The sequence below is a fragment of the Bison bison genome, unplaced genomic scaffold (genome assembly GCF_000754665.1).
Source record: "Bison bison bison isolate TAMUID 2011002044 unplaced genomic scaffold, Bison_UMD1.0 scf7180017864384, whole genome shotgun sequence".
Taxonomy (NCBI): domain Eukaryota; kingdom Metazoa; phylum Chordata; class Mammalia; order Artiodactyla; family Bovidae; genus Bison; species Bison bison.
The window spans coordinates 12056085-12080981 of NW_011494956.1; the positions used below are offsets into that span (position 1 = coordinate 12056085).

At 43.9% G+C, this 24897-nt stretch overlaps 2 protein-coding genes across 2 annotated transcripts; both read right to left on the reverse strand.

Moving 5' to 3' along the window:
* Positions 1-235: 235 nt before the first annotated feature.
* Positions 236-2102, reverse strand: LOC105001797 (non-POU domain-containing octamer-binding protein-like). Its single transcript, XM_010858210.1, is given in 2 exon segments — positions 236-1775; positions 1778-2102. Coding segments are annotated over 2 exon segments (1407 nt in total). The 5' UTR covers positions 2049-2102; the 3' UTR covers positions 236-639.
* A 5606-nt stretch (positions 2103-7708) lies between these two features.
* On the reverse strand, positions 7709-8584 carry LOC105001856 (proline-rich protein 23C-like). The gene has a single exon (XM_010858300.1). It carries the CDS (start codon positions 8582-8584, stop codon positions 7709-7711), a length of 876 nt encoding a protein of 291 aa, XP_010856602.1.
* Positions 8585-24897: the final 16313 nt, after the last annotated feature.

The following is a 24897-nucleotide window of genomic DNA, read 5'->3' on the forward strand; positions in this document are numbered from 1 at the left end:
ATTGGAACAGTGGGGCCAAGGTCATTGGGGGATGTTTGGTTTTTGTGGTATATGTGGCAGGATCTCTGGGGTGAGACAGAGCACTAAGTCGTGTCCGACTCTTGCGACCCCATGGACTGTAGCCTGCCAGGCTCCTCTGTCTATGGGATTCTCCAGGCAAGAATATTGGAGTGGGTTGCCATTTCCTTCTCCAGGGGATCTTCCCAACCCAGAAATCAAACCCAGGTCTCCAGCACTGCAGGGAGATTCTTTACCGACTGGGGTGGTGGGGGGGTGTAAGAACAAGAAAGCAAATAGAACAGGGTGGACAAAGAGTGGAATAATTACGATTAATGGGGGCTCTAACTGGATCCATTTTGCCATGGCTCCCTGGCCCTCGCAGGCTCTCAACAATCACATGAGATTTTAGGAATGCACCACACAGAATTGATTAGCGAAAGGATATACCACATAGAACTGATTTGTTAAATATCACCCCTCCCTTACCCTCTGCCTCCAACATACTCCCTAGAGTACTACAGGCAGGGAAGACCTAAACTATTGGGAGGAATCCCAAACACTTTTCCAGAGTAGAATTCGGCTAAGTCCAAAAAGGGTCCTTCTTTTAAGGGTTTTGGGAAACTAGACACTGCAATTTTATTAGTATCGGCGACGTTTGTTTGGAGCAAATTCAGCTCCAGGAGCTGCACGGTTGAATGCAGGAGGGGTTCCACCAATTGCCCCAATTCCTTCCATTGTAGCAGCTTGGCCAAAGCGTTCAGTTGTTGGTGGGGTCAATCCCAAGGTTCCATCTGGCGTCATAGTGGCTGGTCCTGGAGGAGCTGGGGTACCAGCTGGCACAGGAGCAGGGGGCATGGCACCTCTGTTGTTTATGCCCATAGCACCTCCCATAGCCATCTGACCCATCCATATCTCTTGCTCTCTCGAATCAGGGAAGGTTCCCTTGAATCCTTCCTGCTGTCGTCGCATCATTTCTTCTTATTGCCGCCGCATCTCTTCCTCACAGCGCCTGCGCTCCTCCTCCTGCCTGAGCTCCAGCTGCTTTCGTTTTTGCACTTCTTGATTGTGCAGTTCTTCCATCCTCCGAAGTTCTTCTTGACGCCTCATCAAATCCTGCCTCATTAGCATGACCTGGTGCTCATGGCAAGCAGCCTCCATCTCCATCTCCAGCTTCTCACGAGCTTCCTTGATGTTTCGGTCCACTTGGTCCTGCTGCTGCTTTTCCATCTCAATAAGTGCCTTCCAGCACATGGCATACTCATACTCAAAGGAGCCAGGCTGTGCAAATCTGGGTGGCTGCTCTCGCTCTTTGTGAAATAGCTGATTCTTTATAACCAGCTTCTCTGGGAGTCCCTCCTCATCATCTAACTGGTCCATGGGCTCCACAGTCACGGGTCGAGGAAATGTGGTTAGCAGGAAGGAGCCTTCACTGCATCTGTCCAGAGCTTTCCGAGCAGCTGGCTTCCCTGAGAATTCAACAATGCCTTTTCCTGAGGGCCTGCCTCAATCATCCACGATGACTACAGCCCTCTCCACCTGGCCGAACACAGAAAAGGCCTCCTCCAGCAGTTCATTGGACACATACTGAGGAAGGTTTCGGACTGTAAGGGATGCACTATGGCAGGCAAAGCGCACACGCAGCTGCTTTCCACGGAGTGGCATGTTGTCCAGTTCTACTTTGGCAATCTCCGCTAGGGTTCGTGTTTCCAAGCGGATAAAGCCAAAGCCCTTGTCCTTATGAATGAAGACTTCGCCTGCCTTCCCATATTTCTCAGTTTCCTCATTTCCTCCTCAGTGATGTCAGGAGGAAGATTGCCCACAAAGAGCCGGCTACGCTGGGTGAAGGTCTTCTCTCCTGGTTTCCTAAAATTCTTCAGGTCAATAGTCAAGCCTTCATTCTGGCTGCTGGCTTGCTGCCCATTTGCAGGCATTGGTGGAGGTGGTGGCTGCTGCTGTTGCTGCTGGTGGTGCTGCTGATGGTGATGTTGATGATGCTTCCTTGGAGTGTGGTTTTGTTTCTCCAAGTTAAAAGTTTTATTGCTCTGCATCTTTGTACCTCTCCACCGACTGTTTTCTGCTCAGAGTAACAGCGAAGCTACACGGCCTTTTTCCCTCTTTACTTTCTGCCATAAGGGTGGTGTCATCTGCATATCTGAGGTTATTGATATTTCTCCTGACAATCTTGATTCCAGCTTGTGCTTCTTCCAGCCCAACGTTTCTCATGATGTACTCTGCATATAAGTTAAATAAGCAGGGTGACAGTATACAGCCTTGCTGTACTCCTTTTCCTATTTGGAACCAGTCTGTTGTTCCATGTCCAGTTCTAACTGTTGCTTCCTGACCTGCATATAGGTTTCTCAAGAGGCAGGTCAGGTGGTCTGTCAGGTGGTCTTCCCATCTCTTTCAGAGGTTAGGGAAGCAGTTAAACACTAAGCTAACCACTTTAGTGATGTATGCAACTTGTCTCCAACAGACTTCTAACAAAATCTTCATTTTTTACATCAAGCGGGTTCTTCTTTCCTTTAGATCTTGAGGATATCAAACTTTTAAAAAATGTATATTTTTTTTGAAGTTAACTTCTCAAATGGTTTTTCTTCCTTACCTTCTAAAAGTAATATATTTTTAGGACAATTTTATGTTACTGAAAATTGAGCAAATGGCACACAGTTCCCTATATCCCACCTCTCCCAAACACAGTTTCCCTATTACTATATCCTGGGGCAAGTCAATGAAAATCTTTGAACAGGTTTCGTTGTTCTTTGAACAAAGTAGATTATCTATACAGTGTATAGGACTAAATCACAAGGGAAAGTTAGATCTTTTAAATCATGAATGAGACCAGGGAAAAATAGGAGTGGGCTCCAGTGTACTCCAGGGGCATGACTGTCCAGGTATGTTATTATCCTCTCCAAGCGAAAGCAAAATCATATTGACTGTCTTGGTCTAGAGGCACATTGGAAAAAAGGCAAAGCAAAGACTCAATAGAATTGAAGCAAGTGGCTTCAGGTAGAAGTGATAAGAGGATTGTATTTGGGTTAATTTTTGTCAGCTAGTAAGGTATACATATTTTGTTGATGGCCTTAAGATCTTGAACAAATAAAAATCCTTGTCTGTTTGCCTTCACTTCCTGGTGGATGAGAATGTTACAAAGGCAATGTATGGGAAGACCTTTTATATAAGGCATTCAACTCTATGTTTGAGCTCTTCCTTTTGGTGTCAAGGGATATTGGGGGAAGTTTGGTAATGACTTGGTAGAATGTACCTAAATTTTAATAGGTTGAAAGTGAAAGTGTTAGTTGCTCAGTCCTGTCTGACTCTTGGTGACCCCATGGACTGTAGCCAGCCAGGCTTCTCTGTCCAAGGAATTCTCCAGGCAAGAATACAGGAGTGGGTCGCCATTCCCTTCTCCAGAGGATCTTCCTCACTGAAGGATCAAACCCGAGTCTCCTGCACTGCAGGCAACTTCTTTACTGTGTTCTGCTTCCACTATTTTACCTGTTTTTCCTTTTTCTCATTTTTTCTATGTCAGTGAAATTTCTAGCTCATAAAGGGTCAGATATGGTGTCGAGAAATTTATCTGGGGTATTTACCAATGAGAGAGTTCAGGAGAACAAGCAGAAGCTATTTAATCAGAAGTTGTTATATAGCAAAAGAGTCAGCCCCATCACTTGCATTTGAGAACTGATAGGCAGGTAAAGGAGTGAGAGATGTTTATGGTGGAAAAAAAGGAGAACTTCAGATATGTTTGAACAGAGGTTGTTGGCAGGGGAAAGCCAGAGGCAGGCTAACTAGAAGGAGGGAATCTATGTAATTGATTTGATTTTGTGAACTCTGTAGCCTTAAGCATAATACATCTGACTTTCTTAGAACTGTCCTGAGTTAGGAGGGATGAAAATTAGGGAAGCTGGCAGTTATTGACCAAGTTCTGATTACTGGGGCCAGTTACCATAGAGGTTACAGTTTTGTTTCTGGGCTGCTTGTTGCAAAATTTGTGGGTCAGAATTCTGTTGTCATAAGTTGTCTGGTCATTGTTAGCTTGTATATTCAGTCTCTCAGATCCTATGATCCCCAGGGCTACCAAGTTTCTAGCTGCTTAATGACATCTCCTGTTAGCCAACCATGGCCCACTGAACTCAATGATACTGATGCCTCCCCAGTACATTTCTTTTGCTTAGTTACACAGTGTCCCTCTAGGCCCTGCCACACTCCCACTAGCTGACACATTATTTAGCTTTAGGTACTATATCCAGTGTATCATCCCCATTACTCTGAACCTTTTGATCCTCTGTTGTATTATATTATACTTAACTTCAGTTATTGTCTAGTGGCAAAGAGAGAAGATGGGGTAAATCTTGAAGTTGATGCACTTTGCCTTGCCAGGCAGAGGCTTCTGCATCATCTTAGAGCAAGGTAGATGTGTAAGTTTTCATAGAGAGTGGTGGGCCACTTCTGTGGGCCAAGAGAATTAAAAAAGATCTGGGGGTTCGTTATTCATATCTATCTATCCAGTTGTCTCCATCTAATGTTTCAGGGCTCAATAAATCTGTGATCTCACTATTATAGATGAATGAATACAGAAGATGAGGGGACAGCCTGATGGGCTACAGTCCATGGGGTAGCAAAGAGTTGGACATGACTGAGCGACTAAACACACACAGTACAGGGGACTTACCTGGTGGTCTAGTGGTTAAGAATCTGCCTTGCAATACAAGGTATATGGGTTTGATCTCTGATTAGGGCACTAAGATCCCACATGTTGTGGTGCAACTAAGCCCCTGACCCACAACTACTGAGTCCATGTGCTCCAGAGATGGCCCACCACAACTACTGAGCCTGGGCGCCACAGCTGGAGAGTCCACGCGCTGCAAGGAAAGATCCCACACAACACAATGAAGGTGTCATGTGCTGCAACTAAGACCCAACGCAGACAAATCAATAAATGTATAGGTTTAAAAGGGAAAAAAAAAAGATGTGAAGAATATTACTCAGTCATAAAGAGAGTGAAGTTCTGCCATTTTCAACAATGTGCATGGACCCACAGTGTATTCTGCTTAATGCAATTAGTCAGACAGAGAAAGATATATACTCTCTGTTATCATTCATATGTGGAAACTAAAAAATAAAACAAATGCATAAAATAAAACAAAAATAGACTCACAGATAATGAGAACAAAGAAGTGGCTAACAGTGGGAAAGAGAAGGAAGGGATAAGACAGGGTATAAGGTTAAGAGATTAAACACTACACTATATAAAGTAGATAAGTAACAAGGACATATTACATAAGAAAACATGCTCATTATTTAGTAATAACTTTAAACTGAATATAATCCATAAAAGTATTGAACTATTTTTGTATACCTGAAACTAATATAAAATCATATAAAATTATATATAACCATATTTCGAAAGAAGAGAAAGGGATAATCCTATTAACTATATTGGTCACCCTGGATTTGAAGTAATGGTCATTACTTCAATAACCAATAAAGAAGATTAAGGAAAAATTCGATGTAAAAGGCTTAGTAAAAGAAAAAGAGACAATACTCTCATTATTTGGAGATATTATCCTTATCAGTCAAGCAAGAGAATCCACAGAGAAGTGATTACTATAATTAATATTGCTGGATATCAGACCAATATAAGAACAAATTATTTCTATAAGCTAGTAACAATGTACAAACTATATTGACTCATAAAAGTATAAAAACAAAAAATCTTTAGTATTATAAATTTCCTATGACAAGAGAATTATATTAAAAACATATAAGAAGAAAAGAATGGAAATAGTAAGTTCTTTTGGAAAATGATGGTGATTTACTCTCTAAGTCGTGTCCAACTCTTGTGACCCCATGGACTGTAGCCCGCCAGGCTCCTCTGTCCATGGGATTTTCCAGGCAAGAATACTGGAGTGGGTTGCCATTTCCTTCTCCAGGGGATCTTCTGGACCCAAGAATCAAACCAGGATCTCCTGCATTGCAGGTGGATTCTTCACCGACTAAGCTATGAGAGGAGTCCATTTTTTGAAAATACTCCCACAAAAACAGCAATAGAGTTAATTTGCCAACCTAGTCATTCAAAAAAAGAGCCCAGAATCATTGTTCCCCATTCTGGCTTGTATCCAATTACATTTGTCCCATAGAATCAGCAGTGAGATCCCCACACAGGCCATCCAGAAAAGGTAAAACAGGGTAGGGGGTTGTCACATTATTAATTTAGATGGACACTAGGACCAAAACCTGTAAACAAAAGAAATTTATAAACTACTCTATTGACAGGAAAAGAAGTGAAAGGGGCGATGGTAGGATGCTTGAGAAAGATGGCTTTTAACATTTACTAGAAAAGTGCTGTGGTTTAGCTTTGAAGAAAGCTGGGGGATAGAACTGCTTGAGTGTCCACCCTAGAGAAAACCTAAGCAACAGTAAGGCTGCCTGAAACAAGGCTACATTTGAAGATGCCTTTTTTTTTGCCCAGTGAGCTCCTTTCAGGTGTTTAGGCAACCACTGATCAAAATTAGACAGTGCACATTCTCTGCAGCATTTATTGTTTGTAGATTTTTTTATGATGGCCATTCTGACTGGTGTGAGGTGGTATTTTGGTGTAGTTTTTATCTGCATTTCTCTAATAATGAGTGATATGAAGCATCTTTTCATGTGTTTATTGGCCATTTGTATGTCTTCTTTGGAAAAATGTCTCTGTAGGTCTTCTGCCCATTTTGGATTGGGGTTGTTTGTTTTTTCTGATACTGAGCTGTATGAACTGCTTATATATTTTGGAGATTAATCCTTTTTCTATGCTTCATTGGCAATTATTTTATCCCATTCTGAGGGTTATCTTCTCATCTTGTTTATAGTTTCCTTTGCTGTGCAAAAGCTTTTATGTCTTATTAGGTCCCTAGTATTTATTTTTGTTTTTATTCCCACTACATAGAACCCTCCTGTACTTTGGTGGGAATGTAAACTGATACAGCCACTATGGAAAACACTGTGTATATTCCTTAAAAAACTAGGAATAAATCTACCACATGACCCAACTATCCCACTACTGGGCATATACACTGAGAAGACCACAATTCTAAAAGTCACTGTACCCCAGTGTTCACTGCAGCAAAATTTACAATAGCCAGGACATGGAAACAACCCATCTAGGTCCATCAACAGATGAATGGATAAAGACGTGGTATATTATACAATGGAATATGACTCAGCCGTAAAAAAGTAATAGATTTGAGTCAATTGCACTGAGGTGGATGAACCTAGAGCCCCTTACACAAAGTGAAGTAAGTCAGAAAGGGAAAAACAAGTATCCTATACTAACACATATATATGGAATCTAGAAAAATGGCAATGATTAACCTAAAGAATGGACTTGTGATCACAGTGGGGAAAGGTGAGGGTGGGACGAATTGAGAAGGTAGCATTGACACATATATGCTATCATGTATAAAATAGATAAATAGTGGGAAGTTGCTAAATAACACAGTGAGCACAGCCTGGTGAACTAGAGGGGTGGATGAGGGGAGGAAAGGGAGGCTCAGGTAGGAAGGCATGTTTATAAATATATATAAATTGTAACTGATTCACATTGTTGTATAGCAGAAACCAACACAAAATTATAAAGCAATTTTCCACCAATTAAAAAATAAATTTAAAAAAATTTTTTAAGAAAAATCTGCAGCCTGTATCCAAAAAGGATCTGTTCATGTGATTCTTACAGTGTGTTCAATATATACACAATCAACATCGGAAGATTCTGTCCTGGTGCCCGCTCAGGTGTCCAGGAATTGTGGGAGGCAGTGGATTCAGGGAACAGGCATCTCCGGGCCTTGCAAGGAGGACCAGGAGGGCGACAGGGGCGCTCCTGGGGACCTGGACTCGGAGAAGGAGGTAGAGGTTGGAGTGGTGAGTCAGGAAAGGGCTCCAGAAGGTGCAAGTCCAGGTTGTCGTCGTACTGAGGAGAGCCTCTCTCTGGACTAGGATTGGAGGCCCGAGGGGAGAGCTCTGAGACTAGGTCGAACAGGTCAAAGTGAGTCAAACTTCCAGCAGAAGAGCGGAGCCCAGCGATTGGGACTGAGGCAGCATCCATCCCGCCCAGCAGGAAGTCAGCGTCAGCATTCGCGTCCTCCCTGCTGGCCTCTCCCTGGCAGGCGATCTTTGGGACAGCGGCACAGGAGAGTCCCGGCTCCAGGGCCACGTACTCCCCGGGAGGGCTCAGGACAGCGCCTGGTTCTAGGCCCTGCCCCCACGGCCCTTCCACACCCGAGCCCAGGAGGGCCTCGGGGACCAGCATGAGGATGCGACCTCCGAAACACACTTGCCACACAGACGTTGGCTCGGGCTCCAGCAGCAGTTCGACGTCGTCCAGGAGCACGTGCAGAGCACATCCCGTCGGCAGGACAGCCATGAAGATGAGGGTGCCCGCTGTCGGGAACCAGGTCAAGTTATCCAGGCTGGGCGCCGCCTCAGGCTCGGACTTGGGGAGCGCGGGCTCCTCGGTTCGGCGGCGCTTGGCAGGGCCGGGTCCTCTGTCCTGCGGTTCCCACGTGTCCTCAGGGTAGGCGGTGGGGCTGCGCGGTCGGCAGCCCATCATGTGAATGTCGCCGCGGGTCTGGGACCTGGCAGAAGGCGACAGAGGGCTTGTGCAGGCAGTGACAGGTCGGCTTGACACGTGAGGCCGACGAGGGGCGGTGGGGCGCAGGAACGCAGGACGAGTCTTCGGAACTCTGGGGTTGCCTCTGGGGAGTCACTCAGTCGTGGCTTCTAGGGAAGCTGCTGAGTTCAGTCCTGCGAGTCTGAAGCTTCAGCTCCTCACGTGGACGGGTTTGCACAGGAGTGGGCCAAGGATGCCGTGAGTGAAGCGGGCGGAACCAGAGTCGCAAAGCAGCTTCACGCTAAGCAACCTCACGCTAAGCAACCTCACGCTAAGCAACCTCACGCTAAGCAACCTCACGCTAAGCAACCTCACGCTAAGCCCCGCCCCTTCCTAGGCTCCGCCTACAGAAATGGAGTAGTCTGGGAAGCCCTAGAGTCCTGACCCTGGTGGGTAGTTCAGTGTAGATGCTTTTATAGGCCTGAAGGGGGCGGAGCAATCGTGCCACTCCTGGGTGAAGTCCTTGGCTTTCCTCTTGTTGACCTCAGATGAGGAAAACCTTAACCGGAAAACCGATTACATTTGAAGTCCCACCATTGGAACGCTGCACCAGGACCCTGAAATGTAGTTCCTTCATCCCCTGAGACGTCGCCCTGGTAGTGACCTCTTATCTTCTTTTGGTCCGATAGTGAGGTAAGGTTTTGGATGACATCCTTAAGTCTACGCCTGTGTTCTCAATGACTGCCAGATCCTTGCAGCGGTATTGAAAGGGAAAGCGATGTTAGAATTGAGTGTCTTATTAGCAAGTGCTGCACGATCAACTTATGTATATATCAGTTTAGCAAGATGGTCATTGTTATACTTCCATCACTTATCCAAGAGTTTATTGTATTGAATTTGACCTACACTACACACCGAACTAAAAAGCCTCTTGATGAAAGTGAAAGAGGAGAGTGAAAAAGTTGGCTTAAAGCTCAACATTCAGAAAACAAAGATCATGGCACCCCATCACTTCAGGGGAAATAGATGGGGAAACAGTGGAAACAGTGTCAGACTTTATTTTTTGGGCTCCAAAATCACGGCAGATGGTGATTGCAGCCATGAAATGAAAAGACGCTTACTCCTTGGAAGGAAAGTTATGACCAACCTAGATAGCATATTCAAAAGCAGAGACATTACTTTGCCAACAAAGGTCCGTGTAGTCAAGGCTATGGTTTTTCCAGTGGTCGTGTATGGATGTGAGAGTTGGACTGTGAAGAAAGCTGAGCACCGAAGAATTGATGCTTTTGAACTGTGGTATTCGAGAAGACTCTTGAGAGTCCCTTGGACTGCAAGGAGATGCAACCAGTCCATTCTAAAGGAGATCAGTCCTGGGTATTCTTTGGAAGGAATGATGCTAAAGCTGAAACTCCAGTACTTTGTACACCTCATGTGAAGAGTTGACTCATTGGAAAAGACTCTGATGCTGGGAGGGATTAGGGGCAGGAGGAGAAGGGGATGACAAAGGATGAGATGGCTGGATGGCATCACCGACTCGATGGACACGAGTTTGAGTGAACTCCGGGAGTTGGTGATGGACAGGGAGGCCGGGTGTGCTGCAATTCATGGGGTCTCAAAGAGTCGGACACGACTGAGCGACTGAACTGAACTGACACTCAGAGGTGTATCTGTTGCAGCTCAATTGTCATGCCAAAGGAAGAACCAATTGGCCAGGATCCCGGAAGTAGCAGAGGATCCTTTGACCCATCAGGCTCCCCTCCAGGTGATGCAGGCAGCAGCGCCTTTAATCTGGGTGTCACTTTAAAGGCGCACCTATGCTACAGATCCTGGTGGCCAAGGGAAGGTGTGGATCCACAACTTATCCAGAGTTAATAGAAGAAAACAAATCAATAATTACTTTGGAACACTACTACTACTACTATAGAGAATTCTTTCATATAGTTTCAGAAGAAGGTAAAATACTTCCCTTTGTGTCCTTTTACCACATGATTGCTCACTTTGTCCCTTTTTACAAAATAGCTTATATGGTCTCATTTTTAGGGCCACATAATATTCCTTCATACAGAATCCTGTTAAAATCAGGCTTCCTTTGGTGGACATTCAAGCTAGTGATCTTTGAATTGGCAGACACTGCCCTTCTCTAGCCAGTTAGTGTAAAATGCAGATTCTATGCCACATCCCAGAACCACTGATCAGACTTCCGAGAGCCATGGGCATAGGAATTCTCCTTAAGCAGCTCCACAAAGCTTCTGTTTGGGGCCCGAATTTAAGATGACAGAACTTGTTTTCATTCAGCATTTGAGGGGTTCAGGAACACTGCAGTGTATAATCGAGGCGACATCCCAGCCTGTTGATGACAAAGTCAAGAAGGAAATTCAACCTTCCTGGGCCTGCCTTCAGTGGTTTCCCCTATACTCCTTCCTGCATCCACTCTCATGGTTACATTCCAGTGTCTTGCCTATGGGCTAAGAAATTCCCTATATAGATCAGGAGGCTTGCTGAGGGAACATGCAGGGGCTGTACACAGTTTTAAGGGCATGGCTACCAGGAACATGAGTTCTCATTGGGTGAACATGGATGCCACAGGCACCTACTTCTATATTCCCAGGTGATGGGAGCAGCTGCTGTTCCTCTGTTGTTTGTACAGAAGGCAGGATAGGAAGATGTGAGGAGATGTTGGGGAACTTGCAGGAAACATCTGCTTTGGTCCCAGAGAATTCTTTTGACAATGCTTGAACATCCCATGGTCAGAGAACATTCAATGGGAACTCCATTCAGGGCAGTGAGTGTGGACATGCTATGTTTTAAGCGACAGATGGAGGAGCCAAAATCTTGCTAGGACAGAAGATACAGTTTGGAGCTCTTGGCATAATGAGTATTGGGACCCTGAGCAGAGTGGTTTCTGCCTCAGCTGGTGCCACCTCTTATCCACTGCTCTCCTGATATCAGTAGGCTTATTATCAGAACTTGGGCTTATTATTGTCCGGGGCCCTGTGAATCCTCACACTGAACTCTGCTTACAAGGGACTGTGGTCCTGTCCTGAAACAAAGACAGTTACTGGGGGCCTGGCACAGACACTCCCAGTTTCTTCTTCTGGTCAGCCCCTCTATAACTGTGTGATCGCAGGCAAGTCATTTCACCTTTGGTAACCTTAGCTTCCTTACATATGAAGAGGGGAGAATGCCATCTGCTGTGTAGGGTGGTTGTGAGACAATGTAGGTAAAATGTTCTTTGAACATGGTAAGTGTCTGCTGCTGCTGCTAAGTCTCTTCAGTCATGTCCAACTCTGTGCAACCCCAAGATGGCAGCCCAACAGGCTCCCCCATCCCTGGGATTCTCCAGGCAAGAATACTGGAGTGGGTTGCCATTTTCTTCTCCAATGCATGAAAGTGAAAAGTGAAAGTTGAAGTCACTCAGTCGTGTCCAACGCTCAGCGACCCCATGGACTGCAGCCTACCAGGCTCCCCCATCCATGGGATTTTCCAGGCAAGAGTACTGGAGTGGGGTGCCATTGCCTTCTCCATGGCAAGTGTCTAGTAAATATTAATTATTCATTCTTTATTATGTTTATAATCTGTTTTTCTCAGTGATATCATAGCCCTGTTCTCAGTATCTTGAAGAGTGCCCAGCATGTAGCCTACATGCAGTGAATGAAATGGTAAACAGTATCCTCATCATCATCCTAAAAAGGGGCCAGATATGTTAAAAATAACTTTTCCAGGACTTCCCTGGTGGTACAGTGGAGAAGAATCTGAGTGCCAATGTAGGAGACACAGTTTGGATCCCTGGTCAGGGAATTCCTCATGCCACAAGGCGGCTAAGCTCATATGCCACAATTATTGAGCCTGTGCCCTAGAGCCCCCATTCTGCAACTACTGAGCCCAAGTGCTACAACAACTGAAGCCCGTGCACCTAGAGCCTGTGCTCCACAACAAGAGAAGCCACGATGAGAAGCTCACCCACCACAACTCTAGAGTGGCCCCCATTCCCACAACTAGTGAAAAGTCCCCACAAAGCAGTGAAACCCCAGTGCAACCAAAAATAAAATGAAAAACAGTTTAAAAAGTTGTCCTGCAAATGATGCCACCAAGAAAGTGAAAAGATAACCCAGAGACTGGGAGAAGATTTTTTTTAATAAAAAAGAAATTATTTTTCTAGGTGTTTTCATGACAGAACATCTATATAATTCATAAATGACTTGCTGGGTACCAGATCAGTTGTCTCTTTTTACCTTATTTTTCTTTACTCTACGATGCTCAATGACTGGCAGAGTGGATTTTCAGGCCCACTCATTGGTCTTTCTTGGTGTCAATCAAAACAAACTATTCAATCTGTATGAACTTCTTCAACCACTATGAGGCAGAATTACCAAATAAATCCCAGTTCTGGGTAGGGTACAAGATAGGGTACAAGATGGCTACCAGTGGTCCAGTTAGGAGAAGAGTGAGGAAAGTTGAGTACAGAAGCCAAGAAAAAGATAGACACCCCGAAGTAGGACTGAGTTTTCTCAGCATTGGGCATCTGAGCATAGTGAATGCTTTCTTCCTTCATTTGGCACTCTGAGGCACAGGTCCAGAACTTTGGGACCAAGGGTGCTCTTGACATTAACATTAATGAGGGCCATTTGGTTATTCAAAAAAAAATGCATAACTAGGATTTAAAAATCCTATTTATTTTTATTCACCTAAAAATAATACCTGGATATATTTTTTTTTCTTTAATATATTTTTTAAATATAAACACTATATATAAGACGGTAGCTGACTTCAGCTCCCACCAACTCCTAATCCAGTGTTGATGTGAGGAGATCCTTTTCAATCTATTAACATACATAACACAGGGAATTTGTCTTCTTCCTGGAATGGCCATGTATTGTGGGTCTTTCTTTGCAATGTGTAAAACCTTATTACAATTCATACTGTTACCAGCAAAGTACATTACCTATTCTGTCTTTTATTGGAGAGACATTCTCCAAAATGCACTATAGGCCTTTACAAGAAAATGTGGTATAAGAAAGGGCAGTTTCAACAATTTCTTGTATAGCAACACTGTTGTTCTTGCCTTGAAGTAGAATGACAACACTGCCCCTGAACAGTTTCTCTGTTTTAAAAAGTATTGGAAAAACTAGTCTCAGCAGACAGGCAAAATAAGAAATAAAAGGCACCCACACTGGATAAAAAAGAGGGAACCTATTAATATTTGCAGATGGCAAGAACTTTAAAAAGGAAAATACTAACATCTTGACCACAAAAGAATAGGCACTAATAAATGAATTCCACAAATGTGGAGCATACAGATTAATACACAGGAAAATATAGCTTTTTTATACAGGAAGAAGATATTCACTTAAGGGAAAAGGAATGTAGGAGAAGAAGAAAGCCATCTATAATCCAGTCAATAAGAATGCCAGTACTAATCCCATAAAAAGAATTAAATACCTCAAAATAAAACTGACTCATAGGAGAAAGACCTGAATTCTGAAAACTAAAACACTGACAAAGGCAATGAAAGATGACAAGAGAAATACGAAGATATCACAAGCTCTTGAACTAGAAGACTTAATATTGTTCAAATAGCCATACTGCCTGAAGCAATCAAAAGATTGAAGGCAGACCCTAGCAAAACACCTTTTTCTCAAACAAGTACAAATATTCCTAAAATTCACAGGGAGCCACACAAGACCCAAGATGGCCAAAGCAAACATGGGGAAAAAAGAAACAAAAAACAAGGTTGAAGCTACCACCCTCCTAGACTTCAGACCAAACTGCAAAGCCACAGAAATTCAAACAGCATGGTACTGGCACAGTAACAGACATAGAGCTCAATGGAACAGAACAGAGATCCCAGACATGACCCCGAAGTAAACCCAGGCACCTATAGTCAATGAATTCACAACGTAAAAGGTACCATATACAACAGCAAGAGTGTCTCTTCGACATGTGTTGCAGGCAAAACTGGACACCCACATGGACAACAAAGAGAGCTGAATATTTCTACAGGCCTTCAAGAAACATAAAGTCAAAATGGGTGACAGACCTCCAAGTGAGACCTTAATCCATAAAACTCCTCAATGAGACACGATCTTGGACATAAATGAAGGCAACATTTGTGTCAAGGCATATGTCTCCTCAGGCAAAAGTCATCTAAGCAATTCTGAATGCGTGGGACCTAGTTGAATTTCAAAGCTTTCACAGAGCAAAGGAAACTACAGACAAATCCAAAAGGCATCCTATGGAATCGGGCACAATATCTGCAAGTGATATGACCAATCCAAACCTATAAACAGTTCCTCCAGCTCTGCAGGATAAAAACAACCAAACAACTCAATCAGACTATTGGCAGACATTCTGAATACACTTCTTGGTCCAAAGAAGAGAGGCAGATGAACATGACATAAGAGAAAATACTCCACATCGCTAATCAATAGAAATGCAATTTCAAACAACCATGACATGTCACTTCACAACGTTAACAATGGATAGCATATGAAAGTCTTTTAAAAAGAAATAGACTCTATAAAGGGATGAATACGAAATCCCCAGACACTGTTGCTGGGAATAACAATTGGGGCAACCATTAGACAAAACAGAATAAAGTTTCCTCCAAACACTACAAATGGTTGGAGACACCATGTTATCCAACCATTCTATTCCTGAGTATACATCCTGAAAACAACAAAAACTCTCACTAGAAGTGAATGAGGCCCTGGATGTTTACAGCAGCAGTATTGACAATAGGCAAAACAAGGAGGCAACCCTAGTGCCTATCCACAGAATAATAGATACAGAAGAGGGCTGACAAACGCAAAAAACCATACACACAAAACGGAATAATACTGTCCCAGAAAGAAGACTGAAATTCTGCCATTTTCAGGAACTCGGATGAACTTAGCCTATAACAATCTAAGTGGCAGAAGCCCAAACAAGAATAACAAATACTGTATAATACTATGGACAGGGAATGTTAAAAAAGAATACAGACAAATGGTCAGCAACAGTGAAAGAGGCTTGAACATAGAGTAAACAAGCTTATTGTTATTGTTCAGTCACTAAGTCGTGACTGACTTTTGAGACCCCATGGACTGCAGCACCCTCAGCTTACCTGTCCTTTACTATATCCCAAATTTGCTCAAACTCATGTTCATTGAATAGATGATGCCATCCAACCATTCCATCCTCTGTCACTACCTATTCCTGCCCAGAATCTTTACCAACATCGGGTCTTTTCCAATGAGTTGGCTCTTCACATCAGGTATGCCAAAGTATTGGAGCTTCAGCATCAGTCCTTCCAAAGAATATTCAGGGTTAAATTCCTTTAGTGTTGACTGGTTTGATCTCCTTGCTGTCCAAGGGACTCTCAAGAGTCTTCTCCAGCACCAAAATTGAAAGTGTCAATTCTTTGGTGCTCAGCCTTCTTTACAGTCCATCTCTCACATTTGTACATGACTACTGGAAAAACCCCAGCTTTGACTATACAGACCTTTGTCAGAAAAGTGATATCTTTGCTTTTTAATATGTTGTCTAGGTTTGTCACATCTTTCCTCCCTAGGAGCAAGCAGCTTGTAATTTTATGGCTAAAGATACTGTCTGCAGTTATTTTGGAACCCAAGAAAATAAAATCTGTCACTGCTTCTACTTTTTTCCCTTCTATTTGCCATGAAGTGATGGAACCAAATGCCATGATCTTCATTTTTTGAATGTTGAGTTTTAAGCCAGCTTTTCACTCTCCTCTTTAACCCTCATCAAGAGACTCTTTAGTTCCTCTTCACTTTCTGCCATTAGAATGGTATCACATGCATATCTGAGGTTGTTGATATTTTCTTCCAGCAATCTTGATTCCAGCTTGTGAGTCATCCAGCTCAGCATTTCGTATGATTACTCTGCAAATTAGTTAAGTAAACAGAGTGACAATATACAGACTTGTCATACTCCTTCCCCAATTTTGAGCCAGTCAGTTGGTCCATATCCAGTTCTAACTGTGGCTTCTTGACTGGCATACAGGTTTCTCAGGAGGCAGGTAAAGTGGTCTGGTATTCCCATCTCTTTAAGAGTTTTCCAGTTTGTTGTGATCCACACAGTCAAAGGCTTTAGTATATTCAGTGAAGCAGAAGTAGATGCTTTTCTGGAATTGCCTTGCTTTCTCTATGATCCAACCAATGTTGGAAATTTGATCTCTTGTTCCTCTACCTTTTCTAAACCAAGCTTATATATCTGGAAGTTCTAAGTTCACATACTGCTGCAACCTAGCTTGAAGAATTTTGAACATCAATTTATTAGCATGTAAAATGAGCATAACTGTGGAGCAGTTTGAACATTTTTGGCATTGCCCTTCTTTGGAATTGGAATGAAAACTGACCTTTTCCAGCCCTGTGACCACTGTGGCTGAGTTTTCCAAATTTGCTGACATACTGAGTGCAGCACTTTAACAGCATCACCTTTTAGGATTTGAAATAGTTCAGCTGGAATCCATCATCTCCACAAGCTTTGTTCTCAGTAATGCTTCCTAAGGCCCAATTGACTTCACAGTCCAGGATGTATGGCTCTAGGGAGTGACCACACCATCATGGTTATCTGGGTTATTAAGACATTTTTGTACAGTTTTTCCTGTGTATTCTTGCCACCTCTTCTTAATATTTTCTGCTTCTGTTAGGTCCTTACCATTTTTGTCCTTTATTGTGCCCATCCTTGCATGAAATATTCCCTTAATATCTCTGATTTTCTTAAAGAGATCTCTAGTCTTTCCCATTTATTGCTTTGCATTGTTCACTTAAGAAGGCTTTCTTAAAAAAAAAAAGAAGGCGGCTTTCTTATCTCTCCTTGCTATTCTTTAACACTCTGCACTCAGATGGATATATCTTTCCTTTTCTCCTTTGCCTTTTGCTTCTCTTCTTTTCTCAGTTATTTGTAAGGCCTCCTTGGAAAACTATTTTTCCCTCTTGCATTTCTTTTTCATGGGGTGCCTTTGGTCATTGACTCCTATACAATGTTAAGAACCTCCATCCATAGTTCTTCAGGCACTCTGTCTATCAGATCTAATCCCTTGAATCTATTTGTCACCTCCACTGTATAATCATAAGGAATTTGATTTAGGTCAAACCTGAATGGCCTAGTGCTTTTCCCTACTTTCTTCAGTTTAAGGCTAAATTTTGCAATAAGGAGCTCATGGTCTGAGCCACAGCTCAAATCTTGTTTTTGCTGATTGTATAGCAGTTTTCTATTTTCAGCCACAAATAATACAATCAGTCTGATTTCCGTATTGACCATTTGGTGATGTCCATGTGTAGAGTCATCGCTTGTGTTGTTGGAAGAGGGTGTTTGCTATAACCACTGCATTCTCTTGACAGAACTCTGTAAATAAGCTGCTGCTGCTAAGTCGCTTCAGTCGTGTCCGACTCTGTGCAACCCCATAGACGGCAGCCCACCAGGTTCCCCCGTCTCTGAGATCCTCAAGGCAAGAACACTGGAGTGGGTTGCCATTTCCTTCTCCAATACATGAAAGTGAAAAGTGAAAGTGAAGTCGCTCAGTCGTGTCCCACTCTTAGCCACCTCATGGACTGCAGCCCACCAGGCTTCTCCATCCATGGGATTTTCCAGGCAAGAGTACTGGAGTGGGGTGCCATTGCCTTCTCCGGTAAACAAGCTAGTCTTTACCAAATGAAAGAGGGAAGGGGGCAAGTGCAAGAAGAGGTAGAGAATGGAGTCATATAAAATAGCAGGTATGGTTCAAAACAAGGAATGATTGCCTTAATCTTGTAATAAGTTGTACAGGAACCACTGTCTATATACCTGAATCTAATCTGAAACTGTAAATCACCTCCACTTCAATAAATAACCCAATCAACCCCATCCATCCATCCAGCAAACTGTATGAGAACCTGCTGGGATTCTTCCTCTTACACTTTTAATCCCCTACTCCTCCCAAGGGCATTCAAGGTTTTCAATCACTGAAGCCTCAAGATTGCTCTCACTGGCTCTTTAACGAGGTTTCCCCTTGTATCCCCATGACCGCAAAATTACAAGCAGTTGCTTTATGTCTCCCCACAAACTATAAAATGCCAACATTCAGAATAATTCAACAAAGTCTCTGTCTTCAACCAGAGACACACAAAACAACACTCCTACATTTTCAGGATCCAAAAAACTGCACACTAATATCTTTAGTATTAGAAGACTTACCCACAAAGCACTGACAGAAAGTTCCTACTTCATGGTAAACTTTAGGAGTACTTCAATTGACACTAGGCTAAAGACATGGATGTCCTTATCCAACCCACTGTTCCACTTGGATAAAAGGAATATCCAATTAAAAGATAAGAGAAAGATAAGAGGCAGGTCAACAAAGACAAACAGTTTTGTCTTTACTGAGATTCCCTGGTGGCTCAGATGGTAAAGAATCTGACTGCAATGCAGGAAATCAGAGTTCAGTCCTTAGGTTGGGAAGATCTCCTGCAGAAGGGAATGGGAATACACTCCAATACTCTCACTGGAGAATTCTGTGGACAGAGGAGCCTGGCAGGCTACAGTCCATGGGGTCCCAAAGAGTCAGAAATGACTGGGCCATTAACACTTTTCACTTATCTTTATTGGTCAGTCAGGAGAATCAACCCATAAGCCATGGCTGACATGAAGCTCTTCTGCAGGATACCAGGTAAATCTAGGAATCACCTGTTTCTACATACCAGTCACAATGGACAGAATTCATGTGGGGTCTTCTTTTTTTAATTTTTAATTGAAGGATAATTCCTCTGGAGGAGGGCATGGCAACCCACTCCCGTATTCTTGCCTGGACTGAGGAGCTACAGTCCATGGGGACATGACTAAGCAACTAAGCAGCAGCAAAAATAATTGGATAATTAGTTTACAATATTGTCTTGGTTTCTGACATACATCAGCATGAATCAGATATGGGTATACATATGTCCTCTCCTTCTTGAACCTCCCTTTCACCTCCAACCCCATACCACCCCTCTAGGTTCTCACAGAGCACCAAATTTGTGCTCCCTGTGTCATGCAGCAGATTCCCCATGTGTGGTCTTAAAACGATTAAAAACACAGAGTCTGGAGTTATGTGATAAGCAGATTTCTATTTTTAAAACATCAGAAAAAAGAAATGGAAATGGTTGGGAGTGGGGAGGATGGCAAATTTTATTTAAAAACCCATGAACTCAGCAACAGAGTTCAACCATTGCCAATCTCAGCATTCAGAAAGAGGAGGGAACATTATTTCTCTGACAATAATGTGTTTTGTATACACCAAACACTTTGTCCACACTTTCCAGTGGATATTGGCTAGATTCAACACACACACACACACACACACACACACATACACAAGAGACTACAGCGGCCATCCGGAAAAGCTCACACTGGGCAGAGTGTTGTCATAAACTAGCATGGACAATAGGGACAGAATCTAGTCAACAAAAGATTAATTACTCTATTGGTAGGAATATGAGGGGAAGAGGCAGAGGTAGGGTGCCTGGGAAAAGATAACTTTTGAGAGAAAAGTGCTGACAGTTGGGTTTGAAGGAAAATTAGGGGTGGAGGTGGGGTAGAACTACTGCAGGGTGACCTCCCTAGAGAAAAACCTAAGCAGCTGTCTGAAAGCACGCTGTATTTCAGGAGGCTTTTCTTTGCCCAGGTGAGGTTCCTTGCTAGCGATCTAGCCACCTAGATGCTAATTTTCAACTGATGCAAAATTCTGCAGCGCAGCATGCTTTCAATAATCATCTGGCTCTTGCCATGCTTGCCAAGTGGGCCATGTACACACAGCCGTCATCAGAAGACTGTCCTAGTCCACACCATTGTAAGGCGGGTGTGCAGTTTACTGCAGGATCAGGGTTCTTCGCTCCTTGCCAGGAGGACTGTGAGGGCGCTGGTGGCGCTTGAGGGGACCCGGACTAGGAGAGGGTGTTAGAGGTTGGAGTGATGAGTCGCGCAAAGCCTCCTGAAGCTCCACGTCCAGTAGAGGAGACATCACTAGGTCGTGATGGTGAGGAGAGCCTCTCTGTGGATGAGGGTTGGTTGCCCGAAGCCAGGACTCTGGGAAGGAGCCCTGTGCATCTAGGTCACGGAGAACAGTGCAGGCCACCAGCAGCATCCATCCCATGAGGCAGGTACTCGGCATGCAGGTCCAAGTACTCCTCGTGGGCAGAAGAATCCTGGCTCCGGGACTGTGTACTTGCCAGGTGGGCTCAGGACAGCAGCCTAATTCCAGGATCTGTACCCACGTCCGAGCCCAGTAGGGCCTCGGGCATCAGTATGAGGATGTGATCTCCGAGAGACCCTTGTACCACGGACGTGGACTCCTGCTTCAGCAGCAGGTCTACATGCTCCAGGGGCAAGAGCAAGGCACAGCCGGCGGACACACCAGCTCAGCGGTGGGTTCGCGCTCAGCCTGGGGCTTTCTCCCGTCGTCCAGTTTGGGTGCCACCTCGGACTCGGGCGCAGGCTTGGATTCGGACTCCGGGCGCTCCTGCACCTCCGTTCGACAGCGAGGAGCTCGGTCCTGCATGCTGTGACAGGTCTTGACCACAGGCGAGGCAAGCCAGAGCAGGCTGGCTGGACCCCAAGACAGAGCGCTGCTGGGGAGTCCTTAGAGGTCCCGGACCAACTCCTGGGAGACCCACAGCCCTCGCTACTAGGGGAGCCACGTTCAGCGTTTCAGCTCTCTGGTCACCGAAGCCCACTCCTCGGCGCACACACCCGGGATGGCTAAAGCTGCTGCGAGGCCAGCACGTGGCGCAATGAATACAACCTAGCCCCTAGGCTCCGCCCCGTCTAAGATTCCGCGGAGTAGAACTTGCCAGACCAGAGCAGCCTGATTGACAACCCTGGCTCTGGCTGGAAGGTCACCTTAGGGATCTATGTTTAGAGAACTACCCTATGTTTACAGGGTCCCCGAATATTCCCGAGGCTCTAAGACTGGGTTTCCAAGTCACATGCTCTGCTTTCTCAAAGTAGACCTCAGAGACAGAAAACCTTAACCCAAAAACCCATTGCCTATAGGGTCACAAGGACCTGTAGGTCCCTATTCCCACTGACTCTCTCCACCCCCACCACCCCTACCCCACCCCCCCCCCAAACTCCACCAGGCATGTCCTGGCCTCTTTTATTTGGCTCCCAAACTAACATGCTTAGTGACAGAAATGACAAATACTGTATGGCATTGCCTACATGGGCAGTGTAAAAAAACATGTGGATGAATGTATGTGCAACACTGAAACAGACTCAAATGTAAAGTAAACACACGAATATTACCAAATGGGAGAAGGAAGTGGACAGGGGCCAAAAGAGGTAGGAGATGAAGTCCTAGGAACCAGCAGGTATTGTTCCAAAGGGGAATTATTGTCTTGACCTGGTAATAAGTTGTAGAAACCTAGGAGTAGTCAGACTGCTGAATCACTCATCTCTACACCTAAATCTAATCTGTAAGGGGAAATCATTGATAAATAACCCAATCAAATCATCAATCCATCCACCCATCCATCAAACTCTGGATGCATCCTTACTGGGACTGCTTTTCTTCTTCCACCTTCAATTTCCAAGTCCTCTGCAATGCCTGAAGCCCCCAAAATGCTCTCATTGGCCCTTCTGCCAGCTTTTTTGATGGACCCCCCCAAAGACCCCCAAATTCCAAGTACCTGCTTTTTGTGTACCCGCAAACTATGAAATGCCAACACTTGGAATAATAATTTGACCAAGTCTTTGTCATCACACAGACACACGAAACAACCTAAGATTTCAGGATCAGAAAAACTGCAAACTAAGGCTTTCAGTACTAGAAGGGATGCTGACAAACCACATACAAAAAGGTGCTACTTCATGGTAACATTTAAAAGGATTTCCCTTGACACCAGGCATGAGACTTCAAAGCCCCTATCTAACCGATAATTCCACACTTGGCAAAGAATATCCAGTCAAAAGATGAAAGAAAGATAAGGGACAGGTAAATAAAGACAGTACTCTCATGATTTGAAAATTCTCTTGTATTTTTTGGTCAGGCAGGAGAACCTACCCATAAGCTATGACCAAAGTGAAGCTGTTTTGCAGAGTAATAGGTCAACCTAAGAACCATCTGTTTCTAGATGCCAGTCACAATGGACAAAATACACCTGGGTTCTTCTTTTCTTAGGTTTTATTTTTAATTGAAGAACAATTACAACATTATGTTTCTTTCTGCCAAACATCAACATGAATGATCCATAGGTATACATATGTCCCCTCCTTGAACCTCCTTCCCACCTCCCAATCCATCCCAGCCTTCTAGCTTGTCAAAGAACACTAGATTGGTGCTCCCTATGTCATACAGTAAATTCCCCATGTGAGGTCTTAAAACATTTAAAAAATACAGAGTCTGGAGAATTACAGACTTTTCCATGACAGCATATTTCTATTGTAAAAACATATCAGAAGAAAAGAATGGGAAACAGTTGGCTTGGGGGGGGATCACAAATTTTGTTAAAAACCAGTAACTAAGTTCAACCATTTGCCAACCTCAGCACTCAGAAAGAGGAAGGCACATGATCTCTGAAAAATTCTGTGTTTGGTATCCAAAAAACACTTTGTCCATATTCTTCAGTGGATATTCTTCAGTGGATATTGGCTAGATTAAACACACAAGAGCTACACTGGTGATCCAGAAAAGCTTACAATGGGCAGAGTGTTGTCATAAACTAGCATGGATAATAGAGACAAAATCCTGTCAACAAGAGATCAAGTAATTACTCTATTGGTGGGAATACAAGGGGAAGAGGCAGAGATAGGGTGCCTGGGAAAGGATGGCTTTGAGAGAAAAGTGCTGGGAGTTAGGTTAGAAGGTTTTCGGGAGTGGGGGTGGGATAGAGCTGCTCAGGGTGACCTCCCTAGAGAAAAACCTAAGCAGCTATCCAAAAGCATGCTGTATTTCAGGAGGTTTTTCTTTGCCCAGGTGATCTCTACCAGTATTCTAGCCAGCTAGATGCAAATTTTGCAACCAAGGCAAAATTCTGGAAGGCAGCAGGCATCCAAGGTCATCTGGCTCTTGTGATGATTGCCAGGAGGGCAATGTACACAGAGCCATCACCAGAAGGTTCTATCCTGGTCCTCAGGTGTGGAGATTGGGGAGCTTAGGAGGAGGAAAAGTGAGGTCCATGGGGCCAGGGACAGAGGTGAGGTGGGGTGGGGTGTAGCTCCAGGGGAGCTGGTGGTGGTTTTGACAGCACCATTGGATAAAAACAAACAACCCAACCCAAACACAGGCAGAAGATCTGAATAAACTCCTTGGTCCAAAGAAGAAAGGCAGATGCCTAACATGATGTGAAAAGATGCTTCAGTTCACTAATTGTTAGAGAAAAACACTTTCAAAAACCCATGGCTTATCACCTCACAGGTGTCAGAATGGCTGACACCTGAAAGTCTTCCAAAAGAAATATTTTCTAGGATATGAGGAATAGGCAATCCCCAAACACTGTTGGGAATGACAACTGGGACAGCCACTGTGCAAAAGAGAATAAATTCTCCTCCAAGCACTACAGGTAGACTCTGTACCATCCAGACGTTCCATTCCTTAGTATACATCCAGAACACAACAAAAACTCTCCTTAAAAGTGAGCCATGAACAGGATGTTGATAGCACAGCTACAGAAAATAGCCCAAACATGGAAGCAACCCTAGTACTCATCCACAGAAAGAGATACAGGAGAGGAGGGACACACAAGTAAACTCACACACACACACACACACCCAAATGGAATATTATGCTGCCAGAAGTAAGAGTGGATTTCTGTTTTCAGGAAACTGGGCGAACCTAGCATCACTAGCATGCTTAGTGACAGAAGGCTGACTGAGAATGGCAAATACTGTATGACATCACCACTGTAGAGAGTATAAAGAAAGAATATGGATTAATGCAGGTGCAACAGTGAAACAGACTCAAAAGTAGAGTAAACAAATTAGTCCATATAAGCTAGGAGAGGAAAGGAAGCAGGGACAAAAAGAGGTGGGGTGAAGTCCTGCAAACTAGCATGTACTAGTCATTCCCAAACAAGGAATGACTGCCTTGACTTTGTAATAAGTTGTACAGCCCCAGGATCAGGAAAGATGAATTGCTAGTAGTCCATCTTAATCTAATCTAAATGGTGAATCATCTCCACTTTAATAAATAACCCAATCAAACCATCAATCATTAACCCATCCATCAAACCCTAGACCCTACCCTTCTGGAATGCTCTTCCTCATCCATCTTCAATACCTAAGACCTACCATGGGCATTCAAGGTTTCCAATTCCTGAAGCCCCAAATTTCTTTCATTGGCTCTTCTGCTAGGTTTC